Below are 12,231 nucleotides of genomic sequence, written 5' to 3' on the forward strand. Positions count from 1 at the left end.
AATGCTTTTGTATCCATTGAGAAAGATGCATTATGCATTCCCTGGTCGTAGAATCTCAGATTTAGACCTTAGAAAGGATCCTAGAGCTCAGCCTTCTCAGTTTGCAGATGAGAAAGCTGAAGTTGTGATTTGCCCAAGATCATATGGATAGTAAGTAAATAGGAGAGCTATGACTTCCAGGCCAAAATTCAGTTCTCTTTTCACACTAGTAGAGAAGGACTACTTGTTTTAGGGATGTAAGTCTTAAGAGTATGGGTAGGGAAAAGTCACTTTAGGGCACATGTTAAAAAAAACTACCAAACAACCGTAAAGTAAGGTTTTTTTTCCTAAGAGGAATCTAAAATGTTTAACTACTTGGTTAATTCCTAAAGAATATTAAATTATAACTCAATGAAACTAATACTTTAAAAACTAGAAAAGAAAAAAACATTTTGGGCAGAAGAATAGTAGAGAATGAGATGTCAGTAGGTGGCAAAATCAGTATCTCTTATTAGGACTTCAGGGTAAATTTCATTTCTCTTTAAAAATCTAATAAAAATCTAATCTAATATTGTCTAGGGTTTCTTATCTCAAATCTAATGGAATATCCGTAAGAATTTTCAAAGGAGAAATTATTTTCTGAGAAACAAATAAGAACAGTGAAGAATAAAGATTCTCTTCCTTTCTGTAGAGGATCTAATTTGATCAAAGTCAAGATCTGCCCTGGAGTTTTTTGAAGTATAGTGCAAATGTGTGCACACACAAATTAATCTTTACTTTTCTCCTGCTATTTATAGGCATCACAGATTTCAGCAGAGACGATTCGAAATGAATTACCAACCAGTGCTACTCGGTTTAGGTTGGATATGCTGAAAAGTAAAGCAAAGAGATCATTAACAGAGTCTCTGGAAAGTATTTTATCCCGGGTAAGTTTATTAATTTCAACTTATTTTTGAATAAAACAACTTTTTAGGGGGTGAATGAAAAAGATTGCTATGCTTTTATTTAATCTAATTCATCATAATAAAGAAGTGTAAAACTAAACTTTGTGTTCAATAGTATTCATTTCTTCTGATTCTTAGAAAAAGTTTATTTTTCTTCCCACCATTTTTTTTTCTGTTGTGTGTTGTGGGAAACATTTTTGTCCCAAAATAAAAAATGGTATTAATTGTACAGCTCTTGAAGTGAACTTTGGGTGAGAAGTTGTAAGCCTTGAGTTTTAGTCTCCATAATGCAACTGAAAATGGCTTTGAAAATAGAAGGAATTACTAATTGGTAGGTACCATCATATGTTCTAGATGTGAATTTTTTAGGATTTAGTGTAAAGGACTTCTGATGTATTACTTAAAGGAACTGTGAATTTTTTCTATTTTTATTTTGAACTTAGTAAACATCAAATAAAATGAGTCTGTATACAACATAGAACAGGAAAAGATTATATGTTATACTTCAGATCTGTAATATGTACAGTCACTTTTCTTTTTAAGTATAGAAATTCAATGTTTACCTTTCAGAGCTGTCCTATTTATCTGCATTTCTTTGTTGTTTCTCATTTTCTTCTTTGAATTAAAAAAAGTTTTAATGGCCCTCTTTTCTCTCTATTCTATCCTTTCCTCATTCTATGGTACCACCCTACCCCAGGGGCTTCCCCCTTCCCCTTTGGAAAAAAAGAAAAATAAAACCCTTGCAATAAAAATGCATAGTCAAACAAAAACAAATTTCTGCATCACTTGTATCTGATAATGTCTCTTGTCTTGCATCATGAGTTTCTTACCTCTGGTAGTTTCATCATCGTTCTAGAATCATGATTGGCCTTTTCATTGATGCCAATTCTTAAGTCTTTTAAAATTATTTATGTAACATTGTTATTATAGAAATTGTTCTCCTGGTTTTGCTCACTTCACTCTGTTCTAGTCCTGGTCAATCATTAAGGTCATAGGATCTAGTGCTGGAAGGGGTCTTGAAGGTCATCTGGTCCAACTTCCTCATTTTATAGATGAACAAATTGAGGGCTAGACAGTTTGAGTGACTTGCATAAGGTCATACAGGTTATAAGTTGCAGAGCTGAAATTTGAGCTTAGCTCCTGTGGCTCGAAGTTCACCATTTTTTTTTCCTGCTCTTGTATCTACAAGTAATATTTATAAAAAGACATCTACAAGTGAGATTTATAAAAAGATTCCTCAAACTTCCTTTCTTAAAATTGCCACAAATAGATTTCCTTTCTATTACAGTTTCTTTCAAAGAAAGATCTCTCCTTTAAAAAGGTCTCCCCAAAGTTGTTATGCACATGCTTAAATGAATGATATTCAGTATTTGTTCTTTGTCCAATCAAGTTCATTTCCAGTGCTTCAGGCCTTAACAGTGGACCCTGGAAGGGTCCTGTCAAGCTAGAAAGGCTTCAGGTGTAGGACCATTGAGTCAAGAGGGGTTTATTTCCAGGTTTAGGCGTAGGGGGACTGAATTTTTCAGCCACAGTGAATTCTCAAAGAGAGGGACAAACCAAATGTTTTAAGAGGGCCTAAGCATGAAGGATCATTATTGAATAGTGGGCCTTTAGGGAAGGGTTCATAGAGGAGGTGGTTTTGGACTCGGGTTTTAAAGGATTGGTAGAATTTCATCAGGGCAAAATGGAGGTTTGATAGAGGGAGGAAAGGCATTTCAGGCAGAGTAGACAGAGGGGCATGAAGATATGAATCCTGGTGCACGTGTGTAGGTCTGCACATGGTTCAGTTGGCCTGTGCCAGGAATGGAGAGGTATAGTGTGACCTAAGGCTTTCAAGGCAGAAGTGATGCCAGATGGCAGAGGTCCTTCAGTGCCAGAGTAAGGATTTTGAATTTTGTTTAGCAGGCTCTAGGTGAGGAATTGAAGGGTTTTGAGCACGAGTGATGTGGCAGATCTGTGTTTCAGGAAGAGTAGTCTGTCAGGGCTCTGAAGTTTGAGATTGGAGTATAGATGGGAATGGGAAGGCAGAAGGAATCATGGAATGTCAGGAGGAAGAGATCTCATAGATGATTCTCCTCCAGGTGGTAACTGAATGCAAAACCCTTCCACCCATAAACCTGAAGGTGGTCACCTGGTGTTTGCCAGAAATGAGGACAGCCCACCACTTAACAGAGCTAAGGAGGGTAATGCAGTTGAGTCAGGTGTTTGTGAGAGCCTGTATTATGTTAAAGGTTGTGAATAACAATGAGAGGGAGGAATCAGGTGGGAGGAGTAGGATGGTTTCAGAGCCCCGGAGACTTGGGTAATATTATTATTATTTTTGTCTTAAAAACATTGAGAGTGTTGGTAGACAGAGGGGAGGAGCAGTCGTTGGAGAAGAAAGCCTGTATGAAAGAGAGAGTTGAAGGAGTCTTGTAAAACTTGTAAGTCTTATAAGAGGTGGTGGGGGATGGGATCTAGAATAGGTATGGGGCATTTTCTTCTCTGAAATAGGAGCCTGATTGGAATGTAGAGTACTTGAGGGAGACTAGGGCTTTAATGCCCAAAAGAAGAGTTTCTGTTTTAACGTAGAAGCAATGGGGAACTAATGGAGCTTTCTTGAGAAGACAGAGTGACATGATCAGACCTGTCCTTAAGGAAAATCAATTTGTCAGCTTTGTAGAGGATGAATAAAAAGAAAGGGAAAGGCCGGAGAAGTGGAGACCTGTTAGGAGTATCCTGCTGTGATAATACAGATGAGCAGTGATAAGAGCCCAAATGATGTTGGGGTGAATAGAGAGAGGGTGGATGTGAATGATTTGGACAAAGAATTGACAGGACTTGGAAACTCACTGGCTAGATGAGGGGTAAAGGATAGTAGAGTCTAGGGTGATTACAAGGCTATGAATGTGAATAATTGGAAGAAAGGTGGAAATAACCCAGAATTGGAAGGGCCAGGAGTCTAGAGAGCCTCCCAGTGGATAAAATATCTTGGACTATTTTTTGATCAGATTTTAGGATTTCTGATGCAAAGAAGACAGTATTTCAGTGGAAGGTTTTTGTAATTTGCTTTTAGTCCTCTCCTCTCGACTGATCTTTTTGACTCCTGGAATTCATTTCCTTGCTTAGTGTTTTCTGATGAGAGGCAGCTGGGTGGAGTGATGGATAGATAGAGTGCTAGACTTTTGTGATGAAAAGTCTGAGAGACATAGTTTCTGGATAATAATCAGTTTGTTAATTATGGCTAGCAAATAATTAATGAAGTCAGTGGCTTTCTCTTGTAAACCAGAGACCAACTGTGGGGGTCACGGAAGAGAGGGTGGGTGGTCCTGACAGGAGGAAGTCAACTCTGATTGGTTAACATTTAATGAGCGAATGAATATTGTAATGAGAGGTGGGCTTAGTCTAATGAGAGGCTGCTGAGGACATGACTCTGATCACATCACTCTTGGACAAAGTAACTCCTCTTCACATCTAGATCATTCTGCCTCCAGCAATCTAGACAAAAGGATCTATCTTCTACCCAGATCACTTAGGTAGACCACCCATAAGTATAGACTACCTAAATAAGATGGTCTTTACCCTTTAGTCAGAATTAGCTTTTCTAGTTGGGTGGAGTCCTGCCCAAGATTAAGGAGAATGTTAACCCAATCTCATCATCAGCCCCTTCTTCAGAGGCTGCCCTGACCTAGTCTCCAAATGATCAAATAGAAAGGGAAAAAAAACCTGGATTCTGTCTCTATCCCCTCTTCCTCATATCAGCAATTGGTTATTAATAATTATTTCTCTAATTTTGATTCACAAACATCTGAGTTTGAGTTCTGTGTGTGACCCCAGGAGAGTAACTCTGCAGAAGTAGGGGAATTGTGGTCTTATTGAGAGTTCCTCTGTATACAAATGTATACAGCCTCAAGGCATTCCTTCCCCCCACTTCTTTCCCATGTCAACAATGTATGGACTTGAAGTTAAAATTATCTTAAACAAGTGTTTCTTATGGAGCAGTTTGAAAGTTGATAGCAAAGATTATTCAACTCAATGAAGTATTCTTGACATAAACAGCTTTTCATGAAATTAAAAAAACCCCAACTCCAACCCCTTTCCCCCCCAACTTAAATTGCAAACCAGTCACATTTTAAATCAAGTACATGCTCTCATCTATTGAAAATAAACAAAGTGGTTTCAAGCAAACATGTTTTGGAATTGCAGCACCCAATTTTTTTTTCTTTTTGATGCTGTGGCATAACCTCAGAGTTCAGTTCAACAACCAGGCATTGAATATGGACTGTGGGAAAAGGGCCCTGCTCTTCACTGAGGGGGGATGCTGAGATCAATGAGAGCTGTGGTGCTCTCAAGGGGCAGGAGATCAGATATTTAGCCATAATCCAAAATACAATGCGTTAAGTGCATAAGAAAAGTACACAGAGTGCTACTTCTTAAAATTAAAGGAAATTTATATCCAACTTTATTTTGTGGCTTTCTCTTGGGAATTTTGCAGCATCCTCTTTCTTGTCTAGAGTCTGAGCTGGAAGGGCTAGGAGTCCTTAGGGAACATCTCTGTGGGTAAAATATCTTAGACGATCTTTTGATCAGTTCATAAGATTTGTGAAGCAAAGCAGACAGTATTTCAGTGGAAGTTAATTTCCTGTCATGCTTTTAGCCCTCCCTTCTCGACTGATCTTGATTCATCATGGAAATCATTTCCTTCCTTAGTGTTTTCTGATGAGAGAGACAGCCAGGTGATAGGATGGATAGAGTGCTAGACTTTGACTCATGAAGATCTGGGTTTGAATCCTGCCCCTACTTATTAGCTATGTGTGACCCTGGGAAATGAATGTACCCTCTCTGTACCTCAGTTTCCTCATCTGTGAAATGGAGATAATAATAGCACCTCACAGGGTTGTTGTGAGGATCAAAAAAGCATGTATTCCTATCATCACTCATTATCTTAATTGCCTTGCATTGTTCCTGTGTATTTTAAATGGAATTAAAGTAGTTTTGAAAGGTTCTTTTTTGACAAAAATGTAATAGATCATAATTTCATGGCTTTTCTTCTTGTATAGGGTAGTAAAGCCAGAGGGTTGCCGGAGAATTCTGGGAGTGTGGATCTGGACAGCTCTATATCAAGTACATTAAGTAACACCAGTAAAGTAAGTAAATTTCATGTGGTATGACACATTTAAAACTAACAAATATTGTGTACCTCAATCTCAGGCACGGCATTGTGCTGTGAATTTCACTATATGTGTGTGTGTACAGACACACATGTATATATGTATATGCATACATGCATTTATATAAAAATTTGCACTTTAAGAATACTTAACTAGGTAAAATTATCATAGGATTCTGTTACATAAATGGAAACTTGGACGTTAAGAACAGATGGGTATGCCCTCAACAAGCAAACAAATGAGATCACAGTTTTAGATAATCCAGATCTAATCTAGCAGATGGTAGCAATGTATTCCTCTTACCAGAGGGATTCTGTTATCTTTGAAATAACTGGAAAACCTCAAAAAATGGGTGTGTGAATTCATATGGATGCCTTGCTGCAGCTTGTTGTACTGAACATTCTGAATGTTATGAGGATCATAATTATCATTAAATAGGAAATCAAGCCAGAGCCACAGTTCAGCCCAAGGCATCTGCTGCCAATGGTATTGTGATTGCAAACCGGTGATTTCAGCCAGTATATTTGGAACTCTGCTTTTCCACCCTGTAACTGCTTTCTCTGGCCAAGCATGGCTTTCAGTTTGTCTTGCCTCCCAGTTCTAGAGGTGTATTTGGAACCTGGATAGTCTGATGTTTTGCATTTATAAAACTAAAATGGTGACTGATTATTGTGCATTTTTTTTTCACCCTTTTGCATGGGGAATTGAAGATCTTTGTTTCTAAAGACCAATGCTACTTTTGCTGTAGGGATAGCAGAATTCTTCTGTACTCAGAGGGCACTGTCCCTAGGGGACTATTAAATTTCCTCCGAGGTTGGATATCGTCCCAGGATACCAGTTGGGCTGGTTAATTTTATGCTTTCTAACTATAGAGATGATGGCAATTTCCTGGGCCAAAGTCTTTTGAAGCCTAGATTAATGGCAATCAATTGAATGCAGTGAACCCTAGAGGTAACCTTCTTCCATTCTCTTTCCAACTCTGAATTTAGGACTATGTGCAGAGCCCACATCTTTTAGCCATTCTAAGAGAGAAATTCAGTTTTGTTTTGTTTTTTTCCCCCACAGTCCCCTTTTGTGTGCCTGTTTCTTCTGATATTCTTTTTATCTTTGCTGGTTTGCATGCCAGAAGATTTATACACAGCTGGAAAGATAGTAAGGACTCTTTTATGTAAGTGAACCCTTTAAAAACAGGTCACCTGGAAGTCTCTAGCAGCAAAAAACCTGGCCTTCTCAATTACTTATTTAATTCAGAGAATGAGGTTTTTGTGAGAAGAATCATTTGGGCCCTAGTTATTTTGTTTTAATACAATTTTTTCTTGCAATTAAGCAGTAAGAAATTGGATGAATCTGGTGATTGGGAGGAAGCAGAGGCAGCAGGACTCTGACACTGTGGAGCAAATCCTTTGACCTCGCTCAGTTTCCTCATTTGTAAAATGGGGAATAATATAAGCCCTCACCTCAAATAAAAATTATGTATTCAAAGTATATTTAAATAATTCTTAAAGTGCTATATAAAGTTTAAAAACTATGTTGCTGATGCTGTCATTAGCTATAATGTTTTAGAATTTTAAATTAAAAGTTTCTCTGAAGCATAGGGTGTTCTGATGGTATATTCATAAAATGCTTTAAAGGATAAATAATGAAAAATCTTTCTCGCATGTGTGGGTAACAGGTGTTTAGGGTATCTAATGCAGCATTAGTAAAGCAAGAAGTTACAATACGTCCTTATATGAGAATGCTAAGACTGAAAGTATAGATTTTCTTTTCCATCCTGAGGATAAACTCAACCTTTTCTAAACAGCACAAAAATAATTTCCTTAAATCTTAAGTGGAACTTGGATTTCCTAGTAAGCTCCTCTGCTTCTTTCTTGGTGTGGTGTATTGATTGGTTCATCCTTTCCAGTTGTTTCAGGATGGGTTTTCATCTGGTTGGATTGAATGAGGCTTGGTTGTTTTTAATGCCTTGATTTTGAAGGCATATATGATAACGTATTGTCAAGGTTACCATTGGAAAGGACTTGAGCACTCACCCCTCAATTTGAATGTCTGCTCTGCATCTAACACCATTGGAGGATATGCACAGAACAAGACAGTCATACCCTCACAATTTTATTCTAAACTTAGATATTCGTCCCAGTGTTATGTTCTTAAGGGGAAACGTAATAAATGTTTATTAAATTGACTTGAACCTCCAGGCAGTATTTCACCTTCTAGGGCAGTACTGTCAAATTTAAATAGAAAAGAGGACCCATAAATCATATGTAAGGATCCCTTGGATCTGCATATTGACTTAGAAAACCATACATTAACATTATCTACATTCTAGTGTGCTTTTCTGTATTTTGTTAAATATTTCCCAGTTACATTTTAATTTGGTTAAAATTAAACTCTTTGACACTTGTGTTCTAGGAGATGATATAGGTATAGGGAAGATGGCTTGACAGTTTAAAGAATGGAATTTCTTCATAAAATAACTTCCCCTATGTCATAATCAAAGGTCCAATTTATTTACAAAGTCAGGCATCCACAGTTTTATGCAGTGTAGCTGTATAGCACAATAGTCCTTCTTCAAAGCTGTATATAGAACATTTTCCCAGTCCTTCAGTTCATACGCAGTTAAACAGATTTCTGATACCTAGGATATTGCCATATATGGCCTTTTTTTGAGGGGGGAATATGGGAAGGTCATTTGATGTTATCAAGGGTTTTCCTTTTTCCATGTCATGCAGACCTGTGATTTCATCGGTCTGAGAAGTTCCCAGGAGAAAAAAGTCCCTCCCCCTCTATGAACAGAAACAGTTCTTCCACTTACCAGTAACTGAAAGGCACCAAGGAGTTAAAGGATGTGCCCTGAGTCCCACGGACAGGATGGGGTGTTCATTCTACTCCAGATACAGAATTTACACCCTATGTCTCCTTGCCTCTGAGAGCAGCTCCCCATCCATCACCCTGTGCTACTGCCTCTTGATTATAAAGAGGAGAGATGTTTAACCACACAATGACTTTGATGAATTCTTACTGAATTAGAGTTGATAGATCGTATAATCATTTCTCATTGGATGCTTTCTTTCGTTTTGCTGACGCTGTCCTGCCAGGAGCTATCTGTGTGTGAAAAAGAGACTCCACCCCTCTCAGAAGGTTCTTTCAGGCACCTGGGATCCTCAGTTGACCTCTCCAGTGACTCAGAGAGCCAGATGACTGAAGAGCCTGCTCAGCTGTCACCTCGACAGGAGTTTAGAAGGCGAGCAAACACTTTGAGTCATTATCCTCTCGAATGTCAGAAGTCCCCAGAGCCTCCTGAGGCATCACCAAGTGTTCCACAAAGGAAACTTATGAGGTATCACTCAGTGAGCACAGAGACTCCTCATGAGCGAAAGTAAGATTTATTTAAAAGCATAACATTATTTTATAAATAATTGGGGCATATCTGTGGATCAGGATGTGGATTTCAGGTATGTTAATTGAGTGATAAAAGAAAAGACAAATAGAAAAACAAGTAAACTCCTAAATGAGCGTAGTGGAAAGAGAACTGGTTCTCTACCTGGGTTCAAATCCTTCTGACATTTACTCATTGTATGACCTTGGGACATTTACTAATTGGTCTGGCCCTCAATTTGTTCATCTGCAAAATGAGGGTGTTAGAGTAGGTGGTCTCTGAAATCCTTGCCACTCTATGTCTAGGATCTTGTGTGGTAAAGGACTATGCTTCTCAATATTTGCCCATCGTATACCATTATTAACACTAGATTTTAAGAATACCTTGAAATACCAAGCCACATTAATTGATGCAGTGTATTTTTTTTATGCATAAGGCAAAGAGAATACACATAGTATATTGATAAAGTAAAATTATCACCCCTTTTTTCCATCATTTGATGCACCTCATCTTTGTACTGTTAAAAATATAAATTGTGAGGAGGCACTTAAGCAGTGAGAGAGAAAAAATAAAATGAAAGTTAGAAAATACCCATTAGTTTTATGATTTTATATTTCTTGTTCCCTTGAGAGATCAAGAGACTTAGCATGCTTTGGTCCATACCTGTTGGCCCCACAAAATAAATTAGGTAATTGTTTCTTTCTCCCTCATTAGGCAGGGAGATGGATCCTTTATGCTGTTCAGGAAAAACAGTATGAAAAACAGGCAGAATCAAACAGTCCAAGGTTGTAAGCTGCCTGATAGAATGGAAAGGAACATTGCACTGGAAATGGGAAGGTCTGGGCTTTGCCACTAAACAAACAGTGAAACCTTGGGGAAGTGATGTGGCCATCTGGGCCTTTCCCATTTTTACACTGAGAGAGTTCAACTAAAGGAAAGGATCACAGATTTAGAATTTTAGGGGAAACTTACAGGCATCTTATCCAACCCCCTCATTTTGCATTTAAGCAATCTGAAGTCAAGAGAGCTGAAGTCACCATACAAGTAGTAAGCTGTAGATTCTGCATTTGAACTCAGGTCTTTTGATTCCAAATCCAAATGCTGTCCTGTCTGTCTTCTCTGCCTTCATTTTTTGGGGGAAAGAGTTGTCTGCACCACAGCTGGGTAATCTCTTAAGATTCCTTCTGTGCCTAAAATTTTAGTATTCTGTCAAGCTAGGTTTATTTTTTCTCTACTAGTAAGTACCTGGGGAGCAGAAAAGACATCTTTAATTGTTATAAAGGTGAGAAAGGAAAGGAAACATGGTGGCAGGTCTCCCTGTCTTTCTGGGGTCCTCATATGATGCTTTGGCCCCAGTAATGCCAGCGTCCCATGGGAATCAGTTTGAGAGAGGTCTCTTGAAAGTCCAGTTAAAAAAACCCTGAAAATATTCCTTGCCTTATAAAGTAATGTGAATCAGTCAATCAGTCATTGATGAATGTAAGTATCCATAGTACTTTACCTAGTGTGAATAGAACCTCAGATGTGGTACTGAGATATTGATGTATTCATCCTGGGGAATCCATATAAATACGATTTATTTAGAGTATTTTATTTTACAAAAATTAGCAGTGTGTGAAAGAAAGCCTTAACTTTCCCAGCTTCATTTTCATTAGTTCTCCCTCAGTTTTTGGTGATTTAATTAAATAGTTGTAATCATAGAAACAAAGAGCATGCTTCAGAAGCTGGTACATATGGGTAGCCTTGAACAAAACTTTGGGGGTTTCTTTCTTCTTTTCCCCCAAACCCTGCCCATAAATAGCCTCTCCTTCCTTAGTGTACCACCCATTTTCTCCCATGCCCACTCTGTTTCTAGCTTTCCCAGTGACTATGGAAACATTCTTGTTGGTAGATTTCTGGGTCTCTTGCCAGAACTACTGCTTCCCTGCCAGCTTGAGATGGTAGGAACTTTGTACCTTTGCCAGCACATTTTCCCTTGGCGGAAGGCAGTTTAATAATGGAATGTGCTTATCCTAGGTGACTAGGAGTCAGGATATGTGGCATTCAGAAGGAGAGCAGGGCTCATTCTGCCTTTTATCCTCCTTGGAAACTCATCTACTCATTTTGAATTAGGTGGGATAACTTTGGACAAGGTGTTCCTCATTTTACAGGGGGCTGAGTTCAAAAGCTTTTCTGTTGGTTCATCCACTTCCTAGAAATGAGAATTTACAACTGTATGTTACCATGAGTCTTGGGCCAAAAAATCTGAATTTGGACACAAGTGGGCGCAAGTTTCTACTTTTTTTTTTTTTAATAACCCCTTTCTCTTTAAAAAATCCTTTGGAAATGGATTTATTTTGGAAATGGCTGTAAAGGGTGTGTGAAGTGCAGTGAAAAATAATTTATTCACAGATACTGGCATGAAACTACTAACGAGTTGTGCTTAAACAGCAAGATAGAAAGAATCTCACCTGTTTTCTTCATTTTGTGTCTGCTTTGTCCTTCCAACATATTCTCTCTCTTTTTCTCTCCCTCCCTCCCATACTTTCTCTCTTTTGACTTGCTGTCTAGTTTGAACCTACCTGTTGATGAGTCTAAAAGCTGCTCAGGTCAGTCTTCGGCTCCTGCTCTCCCACCTCCTCGTCTTAATCCCTCAGCCTCCTCACCAAATTTTTTTAAATACCTAAAACATAATTCAAGTGGAGAACAAAGTGGGAATGCTGTGCCAAAGAGGTGAGAGCACATATGTGATAGTTTCATGGCTTTTGTTTGAAATCAACATAAAGAGAGGTGATGTGTTGCT

At 38.3% G+C, this 12,231-nt stretch overlaps 1 protein-coding gene across 10 annotated transcripts in view; it reads left to right on the plus strand.

Moving 5' to 3' along the window:
- TBC1D1 (TBC1 domain family member 1) overlaps positions 1 to 12,231 on the plus strand; it is a 299,311-nt gene that overhangs the window by 149,760 nt on the left and 137,320 nt on the right. For 5 of the 10 annotated variants that reach the window (XM_072620459.1, XM_072620458.1, XM_072620461.1 and 2 more), the window contains 4 exons: positions 777 to 905; positions 5,963 to 6,049; positions 9,169 to 9,449; positions 12,000 to 12,161. In XM_072620459.1, the coding sequence (XP_072476560.1) occupies positions 777 to 905; positions 5,963 to 6,049; positions 9,169 to 9,449; positions 12,000 to 12,161 (659 nt within the window). The remainder of the gene's footprint in view (positions 1 to 776; positions 906 to 5,962; positions 6,050 to 9,168; positions 9,450 to 11,999; positions 12,162 to 12,231) is intronic. The other 5 variants (XM_072620466.1, XM_072620468.1, XM_072620460.1 and 2 more) reach the window with 4 other exon arrangements.

The sequence above is a fragment of the Notamacropus eugenii genome, chromosome 6, assembly GCF_028372415.1.
Source record: "Notamacropus eugenii isolate mMacEug1 chromosome 6, mMacEug1.pri_v2, whole genome shotgun sequence".
NCBI lineage: Eukaryota > Metazoa > Chordata > Mammalia > Diprotodontia > Macropodidae > Notamacropus > Notamacropus eugenii.